Source organism: Podarcis gaigeae (assembly GCF_964106915.1).
Source record: "Podarcis gaigeae genome assembly, chromosome: 2".
NCBI classification, from domain to species: Eukaryota; Metazoa; Chordata; class Lepidosauria; order Squamata; family Lacertidae; genus Podarcis; species Podarcis gaigeae.
The window spans coordinates 106657243-106681789 of NC_139679.1; the positions used below are offsets into that span (position 1 = coordinate 106657243).

General features: G+C 45.4%; 3 protein-coding genes across 7 annotated transcripts in view; 2 read left to right on the forward strand and 1 right to left on the reverse strand.

Moving 5' to 3' along the window:
* KLHDC8B (kelch domain containing 8B) overlaps positions 1-1496 on the forward strand; it is a 42313-nt gene extending 40817 nt beyond the window's left edge. For all 3 annotated transcript variants that reach the window (XM_083725023.1, XM_083725024.1, XM_083725025.1), the window contains exon 7: positions 220-1496. In XM_083725023.1, coding sequence (XP_083581149.1) covers positions 220-416 — 197 coding nt within the window. In that variant the 3' untranslated portion in view covers positions 417-1496. The remainder of the gene's footprint in view (positions 1-219) is intronic.
* A 1322-nt stretch (positions 1497-2818) lies between these two features.
* On the reverse strand, positions 2819-23609 carry CIMIP7 (ciliary microtubule inner protein 7). Its single transcript, XM_083725281.1, has 4 exons — positions 23458-23609; positions 14242-14355; positions 5240-5317; positions 2819-3419 (listed from the first exon to the last, which is right to left on the reverse strand). The coding sequence occupies exons 1-4, from the start codon at positions 23482-23484 to the stop codon at positions 2931-2933; spliced, it is 708 nt and encodes a 235-aa protein (XP_083581407.1). The 5' UTR covers positions 23485-23609; the 3' UTR covers positions 2819-2930.
* The window catches only part of IHO1 (interactor of HORMAD1 1), a 48840-nt gene continuing 46566 nt past the window's right edge, over positions 22274-24547 (forward strand). For 2 of the 3 annotated variants that reach the window (XM_083724299.1, XM_083724303.1), the window contains exon 1: positions 23636-23728. Coding sequence is in view for 1 of the 3 variants with exons in the window: in XM_083724297.1 (XP_083580423.1) it covers positions 22289-22334 (46 nt within the window). In the remaining 2 variants the exon portion in view is untranslated. Of the gene's footprint in view, positions 22335-23635; positions 23729-24547 lie in introns of those variants that run through there. The other variant, XM_083724297.1, reaches the window with a different exon arrangement.

Consider the following 24547-nt stretch of genomic DNA (forward strand, 5'->3'; position numbering starts at 1 on the left):
AAACATCCCTTGGCCTGTAAACGAAACCTTTCGTTCCTGCTGCAGCAGGATGTGCCATTGCTGTTCATGGGAGATGCTTGCCTTGGAGCTTGGCTCAGCCATAGTGTACTGTTGTACTAGTGAAATCAGTAGATATGCCAGGTTTTTTATTTTTTGCAATTGCTGACACCAACTACCGCTTGGCTCATGGATCCGCCTCTCTCTCTACCCCCTTTGCAGGGAACCAGTCAAGTGCTCTTGGATCCGTGGAAGGATTTAACTTGGCGAGGAAGAAATGGGAGCCCTTGCCGCCCATGCCCACCGGCCGCTGCTCCTGTTCCAGCTTGGAGGCTGCCAACCTGCTCTTTGTGATTGGAGGGGTGGCCCAGGGTCCCAGCAGCGCCGTGGAGGCCCTGTGCCTTCAGGAAGGCGTCTGAGTGATGCTTGCCGGTAGAGAGATTTCTTCTGCCAATACAAGCCGAGAGGACTAAAGTGCCTGACGACGACGGTGACGGGACATGCGTACAAGGGAGCAGGGAGGAGAGCATGTGCTCCGTTGCTGGCGCGGCGCCCTGCAGCAGTGACCTTTCCCTTTGCTGTTCTCCAAGTAGCTCATTTCATCTTTGCAAAGCATAGAGTAGTAGCTCAGAGACTGGGCCAGCCCGGCACTGTCAGCAGGGCACAGGCGAAGCGCCTTCGCAGCGCACCAAGCCAGCCGAAGCAAGATCTACTACTTTCTCAGTGCCACAGCAGGCGCAGAAGGTCTCCTGCTTCCCAGCCATGGCTTCTTCATTGCGCGTAGCCTTCCAACTCCAAAGGAACATGGAGAGAATATGGGCTGCGCCGTGCTCAGGTTGAAGCGGCGGAGCGATGGCCAACCGGAACGCTCCATTCAGCACCCTCCCCTTTCATTGTCTGTCCCGCTGTTGAACTTTAGATTGTAAGCTCTCTGGGGCACAGGCCTCCCCTCCCCTTTCCTCCCTCTTTGCTTGTGCTACTCCGTAAACTCGCCATGTATAACGGATATCGATAGTGCTATATTGACAGCTCACGTTCTACTGCACCGCTATTAAGGCTGCCGGTAAAAGGGCGAGCGATGACACGCAAAGTTGAGCCTGGGAGACGAACGCAGCAGTGAAGCCGCCATACAGCCCAAGACACAGCTCCACCTGCGTTCTTGCCATGCTCATTGGGCTGCGTGGGTCTGGCCCTTAACTCCGAAGGACAGCAAGGTTTCCTCAGCAGGCTCTGGGGAGGAGTGGTGGAAGGTGCAGACACTAAGTGGAGCAGGCACTCCAGTGTTTCTGCTTTTGAGTTGCCATTGCTATCCTTGCGCTGATGTCTTTTACGCTGCACAGCTGAGTTGACTCCAGGAAGGCTGGGTGCAGCCACGACACCCTCTTGTGTGTTCCTAACTTGGTCTGTGTCTCATGTAGCACATAAGGTGCCCTCTAGCCCAGTGCCTAGGAGGTGGTGTAGCACCTCATGCCAATAAAACCAGTGGATTTTTTTCTCTCTCTCCTGGTTTTCTGTCTCCTAAAAATGGGTCTTGTTCCAAGATGTGCTCCATGTGCCTAAGCTGCTGTCTGCACTTAACTCTTAGCTGCTGTTGCTGGTGGTAAGCAGTCATTGTAAGATCAATTGTTAGCAGGTTGTCAAGCATCAACATAGGTGAGGGAGAAAGAGTGCCAAAAGGCAGATTTAAAGCTCGCGTTGAACAAAGTCCGAAGGTTGTTAAGGCTCAACAGCAGTTTTCCTTCTCCCCAATGCTGACAATCTGTCAGATGCAGCTCAGCACTCAAACGCAGAGAGGAGCAGGAAGTTTAATTCTTTATTCAAGAAAACAGCAAACAACGCAGAGAAGCCTCAAGGCAGGGCCAGCTTCCATAGCACAGTTGCCAGGACTGACAGGTTCCTGTTTCCCATTTCCCCCTAAGATCACCTCCTCTTCCGGAGGTTGCCCACGTTGGCATACACTAAGGCAAGAGTGAACTCTTGCTCATTGTTCAGCCACATGCATGTTCTTGGAGAAAGGGGGGGGGGGGAGTCGAATTAGCAAGCTCCTGAGAAGCTTCATGTGCTGAGTCTGAACTGCTTTCTGCCCTTGGCTCTTCCCTCTCGCTCATGCCTGTTGCTTTTTTTTTTTTTAAGCAGCCAACCATTCCTTCATTTTCTGACCTGTCCTCAGTGTCCCACCACCATTCCCGGTGCCCTGAACCTTCCTCCTCTGAGGCTTCCCTAGGGGGTTTGCCAGCTGGTGCCTCCTGCCGCTTCTCGTCATCCAGCCAGTTTCCTCCTCTTACCAGACATTGTCCAAGCATCCTCAAACTGTAGCGGCCCACCTGCAATCTCTGTTCAGCCCTGTTCATTGTCCTGTGTGACCTTGGAGACAAGCAGGAAGGGGAACTTGCCACAGCAGGAGAGTCATACTTCTGGGATTCTCCTGCAGCCTCTTGCCCTCCCCGCCTCTGCTTCAGCCTCTGAGTCTAAGCTGCTCCCTGTCACAGGCTCTCCTTGCTCACTAAAGCCTGTTACTTCTTTAGCATCCAAACATTCTCCCCGCCCGCCCACACCTTCTGCCTCTGATCTCTCTTCAGTGTCCCCCCACCAATCCCAGGCTCTGAGCCTTCCTCCTCCGGGGCTTCCCTGTTTGGTGCCTATTTGTCCCTACAAAACAACCCTTTGTGCTTAGTCTTGAAAACAAAACAGTAGAATTAAGCAAGCATACCTCCGCACAACTCTTCTGACCGGCAAAACAACTCTGTGGCCAAAATCAAGAGTTTTGTGGCAAAAGGTTACCTGGCAGAGGGGAAATAAAGGACATGCAAAACCCGTAGCATCCACTTGTGTCACAGTCCAGCAAGATTTTATTTTATTTTTTCCCATATTTCACCTTGTACAAAGGAGCATTTAACTGTTCTTGCAGATAACGGAGAAACTCCCACGTGTGATCAGCAATTGTGCCAGTGCAAACAGTCTGAGACAGTCCACCGGGTTGGCCTGTGGGTGCCAGGGCGCACATAAATGGGTCCTGGAGCAAAGGCTTCTGGGGTCTTGCTGGTATCTGTTGCGGTGGGCTCACACGAGCCTGGAACGGTGGCGGGCTCACTGGAGACAGGGGCGGTGGGCTCACTGGAGATGGGGGCGGTGGGCTCAGCATCTTTCACCACCTCACGCTTGAATGTCCTGAGGATGGGTTCATACAAAGAGTAGCTCCGGTAAGTGTGCTGGTAGGTGGTGCTGGGTGTGCGTTGCAGGGGCTGCCCTTGCCTGTGGGAGTGATGAACTAACACCTGGGGGACCTTTTCTCTGGAGTGGAAGTCATACTGGTAGCTTGAGATGAGGGGTCTCTCACGTCTTAACTCCTCCTTCAAGGGAACCCAGTCAATTAAGTTCTTGGTGTTGGGAAGGCTTCCCTCTATTCTCCTCCTTCCTAAGCCCTGCCGGGAAACAATGACCAGACTGTTCACACCTGCACTGTGAAAGGAGCCACCTAGCACACCATTTTAAATGCAGAACAAGAAGAAGCCAGGAGGTTACCAAGGGTGAAAGACAGGTGTGATATTCTGAGAGCAGGGGAGGGCACTGGAGGAAACCTTTGCCACATTTAATCGAAACTAGTGACGGGTGAACTACCTTGGAATCGAGGGACAAAATTTGCGACTGATCAAGTGCTTGGCGTCTCTCACAAAAGTTTTGAAGAAGGGTTCACAACTCTGCGATTGCTTTTTAAAAATTTAATCTGTCTTCACACCAAGCTGAAACTCCTGCCCTCCATACTTGATCCTGCATATAGTAACCCACAAGTTAGCCGGTATGCCACAAATTGCAATTATTTGGCATTCTAGTGCAAATTTCTCCTGATAAACACATTCCGTGCAGGGTTTTTCTTTTACTAATATACACATTTTTGCAACCAGTTTATCCTAACACATTTTGTATGCTATTCTCATAAATATATGCATTTCCCCCCTACACATTAGTTGGCTGGAGAACTGCGCTGCAAAATTCGAATGTGCAAGTTTCAAAGGATGGCTGTGCTTTGGTTCTCATAATGTTTCAGAACGTGTGGTTTTCACTAGATTAACCTTTGAGTTCAAGCTTAGCCGACTTTCCCTCCCAGCACCAGGGAGGAATCTTACGGCGCACACCTGCCTTAACAAAGGATGATAATAATAATAATAAATTTTATTTATACCCTGCCCTCCCCAGCCAAGACCGGGCTCAGGGCGGCTAACAACCAACAATAAAAACAAGTTGATTAAAATACAATTAAAAAAAACAAGATTAAAATACAACATTAAAACATTAGGATGCGGCCTCTTCACAGGAGGAGAAAGGAAAAAGAGGGGGAGGGAATCAAACTGATTCTAAGCCAAAGGCCAGGTGGAACAACTCTGTCTTACAGGCCCTGCGGAAATAAATCAGATCCCGCAGGGCCCTGGTCTCATGAGACAGAGCGTTCCACCAGGCCGGAGCCAGTGTTGAGAAGGCCATGGCTCTGGTTGAGGCTAATCTGACTTCCTTAGGGCCCGGGACCTCTAGGGTGTTGCTATTAATGGATAACTTAAGGTCCTCCGTGGGGCATACCGGGAGAGGCGGTCCCGTAGGGTCCTAGGCCGTGAAGGGCTTTAACGATCAAAACCAGCACCTTAAATCTGACCCTGTACTCCACCGGGGGCCAGTGCAGCTGGGTGAATATGCTCCCATGACAGAGACCCTGTGAGGAGCCTCGCTGCAGCATTCTACACCCGCTGGGAGTTTCTGAGACAGCTTCAAGGGCAGCCTTGCGTAGAGCAAATTACAGTAGTCAAGCCTGGAGGTGACCATTGCATGGATCACTTTGGCCAGGTCAGGGCGGGAAAGGTAAGGGACCTGATGCGGTATGGAGCACTCCAGTGCTGAACCTAACCCTTGCCCAGCTCTGTCCTGTCCCTGCGGCACCTGACCCTGAATGCTCGAGTGTATCAGGTACCCACTAGACGTGTAAGGCAAAGCCTCAGGCTACTTCGTGCAGCCAAGAGCACTTAACTAGTGCTTTTGCAGAGGCAGCCGGTGGGTGTCATCAGTTCCTGAGGGAGCCCTGGAGCCTGCCAAGGGAGAGCTAATCACATTAGGAATGAAACCGGTGTCTCTAATCAAGCACTCCTCTGATTAACTTCTCTACCGCCTCTATTGCTGCATAAGAGGAAAAGGACAAAAAAAACTTCCCCGCCCCCACGCTCCCGCACCCCCCCCCCCCGAAACCAATCACACTCACGTTCTCAAAATATGTAGCTGATCCTGGGAAGGCGTGCCTGTTGTCGTGCTTAGAGAATATGTGCTTTGAAGGGGTTTCCTGGAAAAGAGTACAAGCGAGATTAGCCCACGGCTCCCTGTCAAACGCCACACCCTGCAGTTGTACCAGTGGGGTAAAGATGGCATCTGCTTTCAAACACCAGGTGAGGGCAAATTTGGCCCAAAGGAGAGGGATTCGTACTGGGAAGCTATAGATTTCGTGTGCTGTAGTCCAAGACGATTGGGGACCCAAGGCTGAGAAAAGCTGCTGTAGTCAGTAGGGTAGGATTAGCCCAGTTTTAGAGCCACAGTGTTCTGGTTTACTTTGTATTCTGTTTTCACCTCTGTCTGGTTCTCCCCTACCTTTTATTTCTAGTAAAGATTCACAACTAGGCCATAAAACTCTGCAATTGCAAGCCTCGGGATTCTGGAATCCAGGCTACTGTTTAGATCAGAGTTGTAAGAGACCAACCCATTTTTTTCTGAGATCTGGGAAAGACTTGTGAAATGTGGCCTGCCTTTCCACACTGAGTAACATATAAGGGAACTGCTTGTGAAACACAGGGTGAGTTGATCTCAGAGTTCCTGGGCTTTGGGAAGTTAGGGAGGGAAACTACCAGGGTAAAGAGCAAGTTGCTTTGATACTGGGGTGGGCTAGAAGCTAGCCTTGCTTTCCCCAGCAAGTTTGTATGTAGGTTGAGCCAATGAGTGCAGCTTGAAGCCTGGCTTGAAGCCTTAAGAAAAACAACAAAATTTTGGTGCGCCCCAGGTGCACCTTGGCTGCAAGAAGGAAGTGAGATGATAATGGCAGCAACTACCTTAGATTAAGACTCAACTGGCAACCCTGCAGAGCTGTTGAGTTGCAGTTGGGCAAGCAAGTGTGAAAGGCTCTCCTGAACATCCTCGCTTCGCCATAACCTGGTCCTGGGATAATATAGGGCCTTATAGGGGGCAGACTCACAGCTGGTGAAAATCCTACAAACAACGTACAGTGGTACCTCAGGTTACAGGCGCTTCAGACGCTTCAGGTAACAGACTCCGCTAACACAGAAATAGTACCTCAGGTTAAGAACTTTGCTTCAAGATGAGAACAGAAATCACATGGTAGCTGCGCGGCGGCAGCAGGAGGCCCCATTAGCTAAAGTGGTACCTCAGGTTAAGAACAGTTTCAGGTTAAGAACGGACCTCCAGAATGAGAACCCAAGTTACCACTGTATTATATACTGGCAGTAGTTTGCCCCACAAGCAGCCTAGTCACTGGACTTAACCATTCAGGGATCTTTTACCTGCAGTAGCTGCAGCCTCTGAACCAACCTCAAGGGTAGCCCCACATTGCAGTAATCCAACCATGATGTTACTAATGCATGGACAAGTGTGATCAAGCTATCCCTATCCAGTACATACCATACTGGGCAGACTGGGGAAGACTTGGAATGAAATCCCCACTCAGTCACGATTCACGAAGCTTGCTGAACTACCTTTAGCCAGTCACGCTTTCTTTCCATTTTGTACCTCACAGAATTGTTGTGAGGAGAAAATTGGGTAAATCCCTGCACAAAAGAAAATCCCTGAAATCCTTTATGGAAGGGTTTGATACAAAGGTGGTAAAATAGAATAAATATTGCTGGTGTGTGATTTTTTTTTATTGTACAGAGTACTTTCTGGTATGCAATCAGGTAAACAGCAATGTCTTGGCCAAGGAAACTGGAATTTGGGTTTCAGTCTATTCTACATTGAAGCCTCTAGGATTCTTTCTATAAGGCCAAGCCCCTTGGATCTAAAAAGGGTCAGTTGATTGTTCCACAATTTTCACCCTAGCAGCAGCTAATGGAATGCCTTTTTTGCTTGGTGTGCTGCATTTGGTATGTATATTTCAGCTGCTCAGGACTGGTAGGGAGTGAAAAATAAAAGCGTCAGTTGCCTGTTCCACAGCTTCCATCAAGAAATAAGAAATGACTCAGATACGTAACTTATCCAAATACTCACAACTGTCAGGGACAACCAGTAAGTCTCTACGCAGCCTTTTTGTTTTCACTCTATCTCATAAGCCCACCCATGCTGATATACAAAAAAACGGTAATTAGTGAGTTTGATTCCCCCCCCCTTTCTCTTAATTAGTGATTTCACTGTATTTATTTTCAAAATAAAATGTAATGCAAAACAAAAGAAAATACACCGTTCTATGCCTAGGCATACGAGGCCTAGTCTTAGGCTCGCGGTCCTCGCAGAAGGTCCAACCTTTACTCAAGTGGGGAGTAAACTATCACTGGCGATCCTCTCTCTGATGGCAGGCAGCAGGAAACCTGTAACTGGGGCATCTTGAGATGGGAGTACCAGACCCCTTGGTCTTTGTGGGAAGCAGAGCTGAACAGGCCACCCAAGGGCCTCTCAGGCTGGCACAGCGATAGGATAAACAAAATTGCTGTGGTGTGTTTGTCACTCTGTACCTGCTCTGTGTCTCATGAGGAGTGCTCTTGCCCACCCACATTATCAGAGTGTACACCTGCGGGGCCTTATCCTGCAAAGCGCTGGGCTAAGACCCTTTCCTCTCTTGAATCCAGAGCTCCCCAGCATATGACAAAATTGGAGATGCTCTTGTGTTCTCTGTGCAGATGTCAGCTTCAAGGGATGCTTTGTTAGCAGACGAATTTCATCAGGAGGAATCATTCTAAGGGAGTCAATTGTGCCATTCACTGATGTCTGAAAAGCTCTTGCAAGCTGGCAGCTGGAGATCAGTTCTGCATCCTCCAGGAGCTTATTCTGTTGCCTTAGCTGGCGTCCCTGCGCATCCCTAGTAGCCAACAGGGCGGTCAAGCCAAGGAGCTGAAGATGCGCAGGTTGTATTTATCCTATTGAAGTAGCCAAACACATATTTTGCTACAGGTCTCTGATTGTTATAAGCCGACATTTATAGGCTGCCTAAAAGTGTTTGTGAGGTGCTGGCTCTTTTAGAGCAACTTCTCCCTCACAACTAATCTCAGTCAGTCCGGCTAGAGGGAATTTCTCCATTTTACAAGCTGAAGCCGGAATTGCTCTCCTGCGTTTTGTAATGCACTGCCTATACCTCACTGATTTTCCATGTCTATCCAAATCATGCTGAAAGCTAGTGTATAAGGTACTAGCTAGCCCCTCACTGTGAAGTACAGTGTGTATAGGTGCCTGTACATTATACAGGCTGCAAATTTTAGTTTCTTTTTGGAGGAAGGGTCTCTCTCCTAGCGCACGCCTTGGAGTGGAGGCTACGCCATGTGGCTCTTCAGAAGCAAATGTCTTCTCATGAATGACAGCAATAAATACGGTAACCCTCTTGTGAGGTACCTAGGAGGGCTGGGCGGGATCTGGTTTTTCAACATCGCGATATATCACCAGCTAAACATCGTGATACACCAATATATCACAATGTCTGAAATAAGGATGCAGCTATGTACAGGCATTGGCCGGCTTCATGGTTTCTCCCCCATTGTGATTTTTTTTGCACACACACACGTAATGATCTGCAATGTATCGCCGGGTCAAAAATTATGAAACCAATATCACGATATGAACTTCAAACTGGTTTGGGACAATATATTGCCCAGCTTTAATACACATCATGATTCGCAATATATTGTCAGGTAAAAACCTATGGAACTGATATCATGATATGGACTTCAAACCGGTTTTGGGCGATATCTCTAATCCTAGGACCTGGGTGTCTTGTATATTGCTGCCTAGAAAGCAGAGACAAGGCGCAGATGGCAAACCTAGCAGGTGAACTCACACCCATACTAACCACATCCCAAGGGCTGTTACACTCGTTGGCCCTATCATATTTTGGGCCAGCATGGCCTGTTCTGCACCACTGAAGATGCAACATCTGGTACGTGCTCCTGTTAATATCCCCCAGTGATTACTGTTAAGTTGTGGGTGAACATATCAGACAACACAGCGATTCTTCAAACAGCTCTTGTTTATTCACAGGCCAGAACAGAACTGAACTTAAGGGTTCAGCCAGCCTGCTTATATAGAGCTCCACTACAACGCAACAGTAATCACTTTCTGTAACTATCCAATCACTGAACGTCACTTTCAATCCCTTATTTCCATATGTGGACCTGAGTGAAAACTATCTACACTATCCCCCTGCTGGCCCAGGGTGAGAACTTCAGTACATAACAATTGCAGTCCGCAATAATATTTTCTCTGGCCTTCCGATAGCTCACCTTTGCCTGCTCAATCTACCCAGGACCACTGCTAAAATGAATCCCTGTTTTCGTCGCTCTGACATTGTGATGCCCTTGCCTGTATCCCCCCAATACTATCTTTCTGTTCTCTCCTGGATCCAGAAGCAACTTCTCATCCTTTCCTGTGAAACTCTCCCTGGCCTTGCCCCCTTCCCCTTCCTGGGCTCATGGGGTTGTGTGGATTCTCATTGGGAACAAAGCAGAGGAAAAAGGCTTAAGGCCCCCTCCACACACAGTATAGTCCTGATCCGGCTTGCGGGGATGGGCTGTACCAGCGATTTATTAATTTTTTTATAGATCAAGGGCACCAGGGCAACCATATGATAAATACCACATCTAGTTTGGTCCTCATATAGAAGTTGTTTCTAAACCTGCTACCTTTTTATTTGGAGGAGATGGAGCCTGGGATTATCTGCATGCAAGGCATGTACCTGTGCCACTGAGTTATGACCCTTTGCTTCTATATTCTCTAAAGCCACCCTGTAATTTCAAGGTTGGGTAGGAGAGGCGTTTTGCCAAGCCTTCATTGTTGCTGAGGCTTTATAAATAAAGTTGACCCCCACGATCAGCATGGGCTTTGAAACCAAGAGAGAGAGAGAGAGAGAGAGAGAGAGAGAGAGAGAGAGAGAGAGAGGGACTCCGCCTCTGGTCTCTCACAGCTTTTGAAAACAATATTTTCTGTACCAGTGAAACTGCTAGCAAACACTTTGCCACAACATAATTAACATGTAGTACGGGGTAACTAGGGACCAGATAAAGTGCTTTGGGGGGTTATATCCAGCCCACAAGCTGTCAGGGATTTTGTAACTGTAATAAAATATTGCCGGTGAGGGATTTTCAACAGGTACAGTTTGTAATCCCCAAATGCTGCAGGGGTCAGAAAACAAGTGCCTGCTCAAACAGGCAGAACTATTAAGTGAACGCAAGCCCCTGCCTTTGCATCCGATCACCCTGATTAGATCTCCCACAGATAAAATACTGAGCTATATCATTTCTCCCCTCCATGAAATAAGCTGAGGACGAGCACTGGGGCTTGGGAATCAGCAGTGGGAGTTCTCCCTTGCAAACCGAAAGGATCAGAGAAAGAGATTATCCAAGCAGCACAGATGCAGAGTCACATGAGCTAAGCCCCTTGTCACAACACGATGCTCCGTTTCCTGCCTCTGCAGTGCTGCGAGGTGACAGGGCTCCAGGCGCAGCGGCACAGAGGACGAGAAGCAGCCGTGGCTTTACCTGTTGTCAAAACCGCTGTGGGTTCCCGGAAGAGAATTAAGAGGCAGCTGTCTTCATCGCTTAATGGGGACAGAAGCCAAGTCTCCGGCTGTCAGTGCCAGGATGTGGGGGAAGAAGGAGCCTAATCCACAACATGCCGCTCGAGATATTGCAAAGCAATTAAATAGAGCTTAGCTGCTACCCGAAATCCCAGCAGATAGGTTTAATAAAGAGGAGGGCTGGCACTTCCATACCACAATAACAAAGGACAACCTGGCAGGAAAGACACTACCGACAATGGATCCCTCTCATGAGCAGGTGACAAGAGGGTTCTTCCAGACTGTAGCTGTTCTCAGGTAGGATTCAATCACACACCTGCAAATTCAGGTTCCACAATTATAGCTGACTGGGAGGTTTTGCGCTACAAACCTGTTTCCCCAAAATATTGGACTGGAAATGGACTGGAAGGTCGCTTGAGCCAATGCCATCTTAACCTCCTCGCAAGCATATTAGGATGAGTAACACAGTGGGTGGCGCTGTGGGATAACCACAGAGGCTAGGGCTTGCCAATCAGAAGGTCAGCGGTTCGAATCCCTGTGATGGGGTGAGCTCTCGTTGCTTGGTCCCTGCTCCTCCCAACCTAGCAGTTCGAAAGCACGTCAAAGTGCAAGTAGATAAATAGGTACCACTCCGGCGGGAAGGTAAACGGCGTTTCCGTGTGCTGCTCTGGTTCGCCAGAAGCGGCTTAGTCATGCTGGCCACATGACCTGTATGCCGGCTCCCTCGGCCAATAAAGCAAGATGAGCGCCGCAACCCCAGAGTCGTCCGCGACTGGACCTAATGGTCAGGGGTCCCTTTACCTTTACTCAGTAAACAGAGGATAGAGAAGAATTTCCAATAATGTAACCTTGGGCGCACGGAATTTGCTTTACCTTTCATTTTTGTTTTATTTGAGAAATTTATATCCATCTTTCACTATAAAAGCGCTCAAGGCAGCTATTAAAAACAGCAAGAAGATAATTAACAAACAATTAGCTGCTTTTTAGTTATTAAAGCTTTAAGCAGCATCTAGCATAAGTCCTAACAGTGTGATATTCACAACCTCCTAAAACTGATTGTAACGGAAGCACAAAAACATAACCGCATCTTCCTAAATAGATTTTTTGGATCAGAAAAGCATTTTACTTTACAGCATGACATATTATGCTTTACAGGAAGACATATTCTTGCAACACTATGCAGAAAAGTCAAGCACTAGGGATTCAGAAGCCTACCTGCTGCTCTAGCTCAAATTAATTTCACATCGGCGAAGGGTCAAATGGGAGAAAATCAGCAGTTTGGGACAAGCAATTTTATGCAGGTTGAACTAGGATTTTAATCCCAGGCTTCACACATACACACACAAATGCAAGTGAAAGAGTCAGCTACAGCCATCACCACTACCACCAACCTTCGTGATGGGATCCATCAGTTGCCATCCCATATCTATCACAGTGTGTGTCTCTTGAGTACTCTGTGACCTAGGGCCACACTGCAAAAGCTCCTTTCTAAGCTGGGTGGTAAAATTGCAAATGCAATCCGGTGTAAACGAGTGTAAAAGTGAAGCATGTTCATATACAGTATAGGCTCATGAGTTGACTGATCAGAAATGAGACCTTGGGGTCGTGGTGCAGGAAGATCTTGACGCAGTGTGTGGGGGGGAAGGCACATTCCATGCTAGCAATCACTAGGAAGGGAACTGAAAATCATAGAATCGTAGAGTTGGAGGTGTAAATAAAAATTTAAGGTCTTATATATATAATAAATGTTCATAAATGTGCCAGCCAAGCACGTACAGTGGTACCTCGGGTTACATACGTGTTGTGCATTGAGTCAAAGGATTTTATATCTGTATTATTATTGTCTGTATTTGCATTAGGGTAAAGTAACTGCCTTTTGGTTCCAGAGGGTACAGCTACTATTGGTTCATTTAAGCTGTTGTATTTGGATCCTCTGTCTTATTGGTTTCCTCCAAAAGGCAGGACTGTGATTGCCTGATATTGTTCCCTCCAAAATGTATCCTTTCTAGTTTGTTCCCTGTCCCTATAAATGTAGCTCTCCCCTCCTCAGTCTTCAGTCTTGTTGCTTTAATAAAGAAGTGTTACTAGAGAACCGTCTCCAGCATAATATGTCAAGAGAGCTGAAATCACAAACCCCACGTCACAACAATATGCTTCAGGTTACATACGCTTCAGGTTACAGACTCCGCTAACCCAGAAATAGTACCTCAGGTTAAGAACTTTGCTTCAGGATAAGAACAGAAATTGTGCTCCGGTGGCGCGGCAGCAGCAGGAGGCCCCATTAGCTAAAGTGGTGCTTTACGTTAAGAACAGTTTCAGGTTAAGAACGGACCTCCGGAACGAATTAAGTACTTAACCCAAGGTACCACTGTACATAGATATGTGGGCCACATGTCTGGAGCAGCACAGGAAGACCGTCCTGAAACCATTTTGACTCCCAAACTGACCAAATGTTTTCTCTGCAAGGGGGGGGGGGGACCTTCCCATTGTCTCAGGAATTGGGTAATCTCCATCTCAAAGGAATGGCCAGACTACCGGGAAAGGCAATCAGATAAGGCATTATCAGATAACCTGGCAGACAGGAAAAACAAATTTCTGTTGCAGACCGCCTTTTCTGTAATGTAGGTATTGAGGTTTGTGGGGTGTGGACTTGGGTTACACCCTTTCTGTGATGTATGTATGTATGGAGGGATGGTCTTGAGCTCCAGGGCAGGGAATTTAAAATGTCTATATAAGGGCAGGCACCCCTGTTTTCTGGGTCCTCCTCTGTTCTCCTGTGTGTGAGGGGAGCACCCTGTTGCAACAGCTTTAATAAAGATCAAGCCTACCAGCTGCTTTGCTTCTCAATATTCTCTGATTGGTCTGTTATTTTCCTCCTACCGATAGGGAACCCACTTAAACACTCTATACGGGCTCTTGGATACCCCATAAGGGAAGAAGCGCAGATTTTGTTTACAACAGAAGGGACCCTGAGGGTCATTTAGTCCAACCCCCTGCAATGCACGGATCCTGCCCACAGCCATCCCTGGCTGGGCTTGAACCACCAGCTTTCTGGTTAACAGCCAGATGGGCTGTTGAGAAAATAAAACTGCCAATATTGTAATGCTGCTACATGGCGTGACTGCATTTGGAATGCTGTGTACAGTTGGAAAATAAATAGGTTTTTATTTATTATTTTTTTAAAAAAAGGGGTAGCCACAGGTTGAAAGTGGGTGGGTCTCAGGTATGAAAAGGCTGTGGTCAAAGAGTTAAATACCTGAACTTGAGATGAGAACTTTCTCTCCCAGATCTTAACTGAGGCCTACTTCCAGTACATTTCATGCCTTCCTCTGTGCAAAATCAGATTAGTCACAGCACGCCCATACGGCTCTTTCATTCCATTTGTCCCTATTAACAACCAGATAGGAGGTCTGGTAAGGATGAAGGCTTTCATTTGCCTTCTTCCCAGTGGGAGCCTGTCGAAGACCAGCCGCAGATGACCCGTCACTCACCTTCATTCTTTTCAGGAAGAGTTCAGGAGGTTGCGGCTGGGCTGCTTTGCGATACTCCTGGGTGAAGTCGCTCCTGCATCTGCTTCTGTAGTTGCCATAGAAACCGTTGGCGTGCTGGAGCAAGAAAGGCAACAAGGAGCCCCTAATTAGCAATTGAGCAACATAATCCAGTCGCCTCTCCAAACTCGCTGGCGAGCTTGATAGGGGCCACTGGAAGGTCACACTTTGCCTCTGACAACTACGAAAGGATTTCTTACGGGTTTGTCATTATTCTTATTACCGACAAGAAAAGAGGCTCTTCAGGCGAGGGCAAGAAGCAGACAGGCGAGTCTCCGATGATGCAGGCCAGCTTCCCACGGGGGATCTCTTGGCCACGTTACGCCAGCCAAGGACTTGTCAAGAGAGCTTCATTTGGGAGGGCTGAGAGTAATGTTTCGACAGTCTTGATCGCCACGGACCAGACATAAGGGGAGCTTCAGTCTGAGCTGATCTGCGCCAGCCTAAGTGGCTGGTAGAGAATGCCCAGCTGCGCCCTGTTTCCGGGCTGCCCTCTTGCCCTCACCAAAACAGCATTCTGCCTGAGAAGGTATTTTGGGTTGTGTGCAACATCATCCAGCCATCAACGTGGGACTGGAAAGCCATAATCTAGACTGGGACACTGAGTATACAGTGGTACCTTGGTTCTCAAACTTAATCTGTTCTGGAAGTCCGTTCCAAAACCAAAGCGTTCCAAAACCAAGGTGCACTTTTCCATGGAAAGTAATGCAAAATGGATTCATCCGTTCCAGACTTTTGAAAACAACCCCTGAAACACCAACTTAACATGGATTTTACTATCTGACAAGACAGTTGATCCATCAAATGAAAGCAATAAACAATGTACTGCAGTCACACAGTCAATCAGCCAGTAGCTGAACTGGGTTCCGCACAGTCACAAGAACAAAACGAAAAAGCCGCAAAATCAAAAACGCAAAATGAATAGCAAAAACAGACAGACCTCAGCGTAACACTCAAAACGGAAGCATGGCACTCAAAACAGAGCACGTTTGGCTTCCGAAAAGAGTTCGCAAACTGGAACACTTACTTCTGGGTTTGCAGTGTTTGGGTTCCAAGTTGTTTGAGTACAAAGGCGTTTGAGAACCAAGGTACCACTGTACTCTGCATTAAAAACCAATCAATCAAAACACTGCACTAAAGTAACCATTCTGTGCCAAGAAGCTGGAATCTATAACCATTGTTGTCTGTTGTCCAGCACAGTCACTATAGCAGATATGGGAGGAGTTAGGACTAGGCGCCACTGCTGCTACTTACATACCTGCCAACATTTTACCATCAAAACTAGGGATATAACACTTATTTTATTTTTTATTTATACTTTCCAGGTTTATACATTTCATTAATTTTACAATCATTTTAACATTTCAAAGCTTGACTTCCTTCCCCCTCTTACTGCAGTTCCTTAAATTTATTTTTTAATATCTTCTGCAGACCCAAATTCATTTGATTTGCTCATTTAATTCTCTACTTTAAATATATACTCTTATGAAACTGCAGGTTATTACAATCATCCTGCCAATGTTTTTATCTGTTTGCCATTTTTCTGTAAATATTCAATAAACCATTTCCATTCTTTTATATATAAAAAGTTGGTTATCTTGATTCCTTATTCTTCTGGTAAGTTTCGCCATTTCTGCATATTCCATAAGTTTTTGTATCCATTCTTCCTTTGCTGGGACTTCTGCTTCTTTCCATTTTGGGGCAAGTTACGACCAACATTCTTGCTGCTGTATTAGCATACATAAATAATTTTCTATACAATTTAGGTAGTTCTGTCCCTATAATGCCCAAAAGAAAAGCTTTTGGTTGCTGTTTTTTTACAAAGGTTATTTTAAACATCCTTTTCAATTCATTATATATCATTACTACAAGACCATCACATATGATAAAAAGAACCTTATTTCTCATTACATTTCCAACACTTGTTTGATTTAGATTTGTACATTTTTGCCAGTTTACTCGGTGTTAGATACTGTACCAACAATACATCATTTTCATATAATTTTCTCTTAAACCATAACATGCTGTAAATTTTATATCCACGTTCCACAATCGTTCCCATGCTGCCATGTCTAAATTATGACCGATATCTATTGCCCAGTGTATCACTGAGGATTTTACTCGCTCATTCTTTGTCTCCCATTCCAATAATAGTTTATACATTTTAGACTGTTGCAGAATTTGTCCTAGTCCATAACGACAGGCAGCGGGTTCTTCAAGGAAGGTCTGGTTTATTAAGCTGCAGCTGGCATCAGCGAAATCATTCTCAAAGGCTGAGACCCGATTGGTATTTGGGGCCCACTTTTATAGTGTGTCGGGACACGGGTGGCGCTATGGGTTAAACCACAGAGCCTAGGGCTTGCCGATCAGAAGGTTGGCGGTTTTAGTCCCTGTGATGGGGTGAGCTCCCGTTGCTCGGTCCCTGCTCCTGCCCACCTAGCAATTTGAAAGCACGTCAGAGTGCAAGTAGATAAATAGGTACCGCTCCGGTGGGAAGGTAAACAGTGTTTCCGTGCACTGCTCTGGTTTGCCAGAAGCAGCTTAATCATGCTGGCCACATGAACCGGAAGCTGTCTGTTGGCTCCCTCGGCCAATAAAGTGAGATGAGTGCCGCAACCCCAAAGTCGGTCACGACTGGACCTAACAGTCAGGGGTCCCTTTACCTTTATAATATGTCACAAACAACTTCCAGACACAGGTACAAGAGCATGTGCAGAGCGAGATTACATTATTTTGCAAACAAGCCACACAAGAGTCCTTTCCTAAGCAGTTCCTCTTTCTGGGAGTCTGTCTCAACAATTCCTATTTTTGGGAGACATTACAATAGCAGGCAAAAACAGAACTTTTCTAGCCTCTTCACTGCTCCCCTCCTGGCCTGTCTGCAACTGCCAGTCTGTGTTGGTTTTTTGCCCATATTCAGCTGACCTATGCAAGTTTAAAAACAGACACCAGACTGTTAAGTTGTGGGTGAACATATCAGACGACACAGTGATTCTTCAAACAGCTCTTGTTTATTCACAGGCCAGAACAGAACACAACTGAAGGGTTCAGCCAGCCTGCTTATATAGAGCTGCACTACAACGCAACAGTAACAACTTTCTGTAACTATCCAATCACTGAACGTCACTTTCAATCCGCTATTTGCATATGTGGACCTGAGTGAAAACTGTCTACAGTATCCCCCAGGGTGAGAACTTCAGTACATAACACAGACAGTTTGCTCATCTCCTTGTGACTGACTTTCTTGACCAGCCAGTTTACAAAGCATTTTGTGGCAAACTCGAAAGTGGGGGTTGTGGCGGGATGGCTCTGGAGACATTTTCTGCTCATAGGATACTTTTTGGGTGTTGGACTGCTGAGGCAAGTAGATTCTATTTTCTAACTGCTGAGCTGATTTCTGCACTATTCCCTCAGGCAGACATTTTCTGATCACCATTGGGGCAGGGGCTGCTGGGGGCAAATGGATTCTATCTCATCATTCCTCAAGACAACACTTTTTTTACATTACATCCCAACAGGTCTCTCTCCAGTTGTGACATTTGTTCCCCAAACCCTCGTATCCTATCTTTCTTAAAATATCATTCAAATGATATTTTAATCATGTAGTTCATTTCCCTGATAATTCCTTAAATTCTTTAAATTTATACTCTCCTCCCTCTTGTTTTAATAAGCTTCTATAAGTTGTCCACCCTTCTATCCTATTATTTTTCTTGACTGCTGTAGCTTCCAGCGCTGACAGTCATAATGGTGTTCTTACCAGAACACTTCCATTTTCAAACCAAGGATCACTTAATGAGTATTACGTATAATTAAAGTCTTTTCATTGCCCATGCACTATATTAATTTACTCTGCACTATATTAATTTACTCTGTATTAGGCTGCCCCGCAATGATTTAAAAGTCAAGAGGGCAATGATTCTTCTGGTTAAAGAGACGTCTGCAAAATATAATTGTCCTACGAATTTGTTTACCAACTGTTCAAAATACAGTGGTACCTCGGGTTACAGACGCTTCAGGTTACAGACTCCACTAACCCAGAAATAGTACCTCAGGGTAAGAACTTTACCTCAGGATGAGAACAGAAATCGTGCGGTGGTGGCGCAGCGGCAGCGGGAGGCCCCATTAGCTAAAGTGGTGCTTCAGGTTAAGAACAGTTTCAGGTTAAGAATGGACCTCCGGAATGAATTAAGTATGTAACCAAAGGTACAACTGTACTGTAAATCTCAGCATGTACAGGGTGTGAAATGCATGTCTATGTCCCTTGGACGCAAGTTGCATCTGCCCATTTAAAACTTTTAACTTGCCCATGGAAAGAGATGAACCCCATATTTAAATCCCATATTTAAATTCAAACAAGGCCATCCCCAAATACAAAAATAAGGGTGGTGGTTTAGCAGAGAGAGGGATCAGGAAAACGTGCTTTCCCTGATAAAGAGAGACAATCAGAATATCTGTAGGTATGTTGAAGGGTGAAGAGGTAAGAGCGTACTGAGGCTTCTAGTGGTATGTTTAGGTAACTGTTGTCTCCAGACATCTGGACCTCGCAGGGTCTCTCCCTATTTAGAGATAATGTATGTTACTTCACTAGGGACATGGGTGGCACTGTGGTCTAAACCACTGAGCCTCTTGGGCTTGCCAATCGGAAGGTTGGTGGTTCGAATCCCTGCGACGGGGTGAGCTCCCATTGCTCTGTCCCAGCTCCTGCCAACCTAGCAGTTTGAAAGCACACCAGTGCAAGTAGATATATATGTACCGCTCTGGCGGGAAAGTAAATGGCATTTCCATGCGCTCTGGTTTCCGTCACGGTGTCCCGTTGTGCCAGAAGCGATTTAATCCCGCTGGCCACATGACCCGGAAAGCTGTCTGTGGACGAACGCTGGCTCCCTCAGCCTGAAAGCAAGATGAGCGCCGCAACCCCATAGTCGCCTTTGACTGGACTTAACCATCCAGGGGTCCTTCACCTTAATTTACCTAAATTACTTCACTAACTTCCAACTGTGGTGAGCCAACTGCATTTGAGGGCCTTTGAGGAAAACATAATTAATCTGCTACTTGATGTAAAGGACAAGTTTAGCAAAGTTTCAGGATATAAAACGGGGACTCTGGACATCTGCCCCACCCAAAGTCCTACTCTGACAGCACTACTGGAAGCTTCAGTCCCCGACAGTCAGAACTAATGTTTCGCCCCTCTCTTGAGTTTTCATCAAGCATTCCCTGCACGTATCCAAACCTGTCTTTGTGACCCTGTAAACTGACAATATTTTTTTAAGAGTCTCAATATTTTGTGTTGTAGCCTGAGATTGTAGAGCTAACTGCCCTGGTTACGGCAAAAGGTAGAGGAGCTGTTCTAAATTTGTTTGTGTTGTGTTGCAACAGCAGTAGACAAATAAAGACCACTTTTCTGTGCACATTGTCAGGCCTCTGCAGTATTTTTGAGGTCACAGTTTCTCACCGCTATAAAATAAAAGTACAATTCCATCTTTTATCCACCTTGGTTGGTAGGCTTTGATGCCTATATCTCAGCAATGTGTCTCATGGGATAGATTACTAGCTGTGCTACCCACAGACAGTGCTGCTATGGGAAAAACTGTAGGAAAGGTATATATTACCTTGCAGAATGAAAGGAAGAAAACAGGGGGGAGAAAACATTTTGAAGGTTTTGTTTAAAGAGACAAGCAAGGCAGGGTTGCCCTCTATCTGTGCTTTTGTTTGCATTATCTGTTGAGCCTCTAGCAGAAATTATTAGATCTAACCAGATGATAACAGGTGTTAAAGCTGCCTAGGAAGATTTTGAAATTAGCTTGTACGCAGGTGATGTGGTCTTATATGTTAAAGGTCTGGAAAATATAATTAGTCTGCTACTTGATGTAAAGGACAAGTTTAGCAAAGTTTCAGGATATAAAATAAACTGCACTAAATCTGAGCGGCTGGGTAAGATTCTCCAGTTAAATATTATGGCATCTATCATAAGACCTAAATAATGTATTTGAATACAATCATGAAAAGCTGGTGTTTAAAGGCAAAGGTATACTAAAAACTGGTTGCTGTTGAAAACATATTGTTTAGGGAAATTAACATTTCTAAAATTTTACCCAAAATTTATATTTGTTTTTGAATTTTCCAATTAAGAGTACTTCCCTAAATTATAGATACTTGGCAAAATATATTTATCAAGTTTATTCAGCAAAAGAAAAGATTCAGGGTAGCCTTAAAGACTTTACTAGGAGAAATAAAAACAGAGGGTTAGCTGTTCCATCATTTACAAAATATTATGAAGCAGTTACCATATTTTTCGCTCCATAAGACACACCTGACCATAAGACGCACCTAGTTTTTAGAGGAGGAAAGGGGGAAAGCCCTGTTTTTTGGGCAATCAGCTCACAGTTGTGCAGCTTCTTTTGCAAAGGAGAAAAGCCTCATTTGGGGGGGGGGGGATCAGCTCAAAGTTGTGCAGCTTCTTTTGCAAAAGGGAAAAGCCCCCTTTTTTGAGGATCAGCTCAAAGTTGTGCAGCTTCTTTTGCAAAGGGGGAAAGCCTTATTTTTGGGGGGATCATTTAACAGTTGTACAGCTTCTTTTGCAGAGGGGAAAAGCCCTGTTTTTTGAGGATCAGCTCAAAGTTGTTGAGCTTACTTTGCAAAGGGGGAGAAAATCCTGTTTTTATGGGGCTCAACTCACAGTTCTGCAGCTTCCTTAGGAAAGGGAAGGGAGCAGTTTCTACGTTTCCAGACAGATAAGCTAATCAGCCAGTCATATGTCTCTGGGGAAACAAACAGCCTCCTTCTGCAGAACATTCAACAATGGAGGCCTGGGCAAGGGGGCTGGGCCGGAAAGAGAGCCAGCGACTGACCACACATTCGCTCCATAAGACGCACAGACATTTTCCCTTACTTTTTAGGAGGTAAAAAGTGTGTCTTATGGAGCGAAAAATACGGTATGTTAACTCGCTTAAGAATGTGATGCCACTCAGACAGATCACTATTCTTTTTTTTATTATTTCCTATAATCGGAAGAATGCCTGATTGCATGTTTGGCTAAACAAAGTATGAATTGTAGCCTGCATGGTTAAACAGACTAGTATGATGTGACTGAGAGGGGAAAGACAAGATTATGATCCTTTTGTTGACAATGTTATCATTTTTATTGTATATTGGGGAAATAAGGTACAGGAAAATATAAATCGACATGCATTGCTGGAAGTGCTTTGAGACTATATATCAAATTAAATTTATTGAACCTTAATGAGATTAATGCATCAAGGGAGATTTACTACCTAGGCTTACCCCTCTTTTCTCTCTCTCGCTGTTTTATTTTTAACCATTTCCATTATTATTATACTAATGTTGTACATTGTTTAAAATGTCAAGTACTTTAGATCACTGATGTAAAACGCTTAAATGTTAAAGAAAGAATTGGGGGAGGAAACATTTGGAAGGTTTTCATACATTAGAATGCTGCTAAACGAAAAGGGAGAATGTTTGTTCATCTTATCTATCAAGAAAAGGGCAATGAAATGTGGGTTTAAGTAAGTGAGTTTAAATCAGCATTAGAAAAAAATACACTGGCAGCAAATGGCTATGCCTCTTGTTTGGTGTGTGCATTTGGTATGTGTATTTCTGCTGCTCAGGACTGGTAGAGAGTGAAGAATAGGAGATCAGATGCAAAAGGAAGAGTAAGAAGTGAGGATGCAAGAGGTAAAGATTGGAGTTGTGGGTGAATTTTTAACTGCTTGACACTCATACATAAAGACTCTCTAGGAGGCCAAAGACTGTCGCCAAAAGCTGATGGAGAGTAGAGCATACTCCTCACAGTAGTTTACCCCTCACTGAGTTACAATTTCCATCAGCCCTTAACACAAACTACAATGCCCAGAATTCTGTGGGGGGGGGGGGGAAATGTGCTTTGATTGTGATTTAAAGGTGTAGTGTATACACAGCCTAAGTTCCCAGCAAGGGAAAAGCTGCCATTGCTGCTAAAATAACGGAAAAATCCATGCAGAATTTTGCAGCCCAAAAGACAACACTCAAGATTACAGGATGTATCTAACGGAGGAGCAAAATTGCCATTTTTATATTTGGCCTAGCAACAATATGCCTAAGGCAACTCCTGTTTCCTGCCTGGGATGCTATGGTTGCCAGGCAACCATAGGCCTTGCTCCCTAACCCTTTTCTTGTGGCAAAAGTAGTGGACCAGCAAGTAAGGAGAAGGGAGTTGGAGTCATCCAGAGTACCTCACTGCTTCCTGCTGGCCCTGTTCAGAAACAACTGGCAGGATCTGAGCCAAGCATTTCTGTCCTATTATAGAGTCTAAACATACCATGCACCCATCCTGCTGTACAGAATTTCCCATCATTAGAGTGTCATTTCTGAGGAAATGGGGACATTGAGTAGAAACCATCCCTCCCATACAGATCGGAATGGATTTTTTGCAGGGTTAACCTGACCTCAGCCAACCCCCTTAATTTCATCCCATAGACTTCTTTATGGTTCAACCCCTTATTTAATAAGCTTCAATTCATGTGCAGGGCTTAAGTTGCACCAAGGGTTGCCAAGACTCAGGCCTGGAACATGTGAAGTAAGGACAAAAATGAGGGAATACTTGAGCCAGGGCAGAATGCATTTATCTTTTCACCAAGGCTCGGTACACACTATACCGGAGCTTTCCAAACTTTCCATGATGGTCACACACTTTTTAGACATGCATCATTTCGCGGCACAGTAGTTCAGTTTTACTAGCAAGCCGGAGGTTAAACTAACCCCTTATAAGAGGATTTGTGCAACACACCTACACACTGCAGCCAACACACTAATGTGTCATAACACACAGTTTGGAAAGCTTTGCACCGACTATACCTCCAAAGCCCATTATCTCCCTCAATTAATTCTGGGCACTGTGATTTGTTAAAAGTTGCTGAGAATTTTACCACAGTGCCCAAGATTCTTTACAGGAAAGAATGAGCACCAGATATGCTTCAGAGGTAGAGTGTGTATGTAGCCCAAGTGAATACAAAGCAGCCCAGATGCCACAGATTAGAGGGGAATACTTCCAGATTAGAGGGCAGCATTTCTAAACATACCTAGTCATCTTTTTCTAGAATATAAAGTGTTTGTGAAGCCTTGCAAACAGCCACAGACAGCATTTATCACAAACATTGAACTCACCCATGTCCCTACGATCGGGCTAGGCATCCCCTCAGGATCTGAGGGGAGCCACGTAAAAGTGGCCTGTCCCCTCAGTTATTTGAGCCGCCACCTGAAGCTAGCTGGTACCTGGGCATAGGGCTTGCCACCCATGTTTACATGGTTGCCAAGCAACTATTATATGCGGAAAGCATGGATTGTTAGATCAGGGACAAGAAGTCTGCCTGATGCTCAATGTGACATTTCAGCCCATTCTCTGCTCTTGAGAAGGAACCTGTGTTATTAAAATGTGGTGATTAGTACTCAGACAGTTTGGGGTAGTCAGAAGGGCAGGTAGATAGGGTTGCCAACTGCTCTCAAGACAAAATAAATAAATAAAAACCCTTGCCTGGCTTGTTCCAGTGTAGGAGTGCAAATATCCAGAGATGTAGTGATCAGATGGGATTGCTATGAGGAATTATAACAAATATAGAGTAAGCCATCTGTGTCAGCAATGAAAGCATTGCGTTGACTGGGTTTAAACTATTTTGATATGATTCTTGATCAATCTACACCCCTGCATCCTTGTTCCATTCCTCTCTTCCTCACATGTCACATACACAGCCCAGTTGCTTAGCCAGGCAGGCATCTTGGGCCATAAAGATAGTGGGCAAGCTTCTTTGAAGTAGCCTTCCAATATATTAATCTTAGGATGTTAATCTTAGGGCCAGGAAACAGATCTCACACGAAGGTGATAATGATCCGCTGTCCTCCTGGCCATCCTTCTTATCATATGTATTGCTTGTTTATGACCTCCGGGGTTGCTGTATTCGCTCCTTTGTTGTTTTCATTCATTTACTCCAGAGTATGTATGCCTAACTAGTGTTTATAGTTTAACTTTTCCCCCATGTGGGTTTGTGGAAATGCTCAGAAGAAATCTGATTGGTTCTTACGAACACTCTGTAAAAAGTTCTTTTGTGAATAAAACTACCTGGGCCAGGGGCTGCACACGGACAGGCACAGAGAGACATGATTATACGCACCCTTCCCAGAGTCTTGCTGGTTCAAGTCTCTGTGTGTATTCTTATTAATCAGAGTTCAATCCTTACTTTACTTTGAGAACGCAACATTC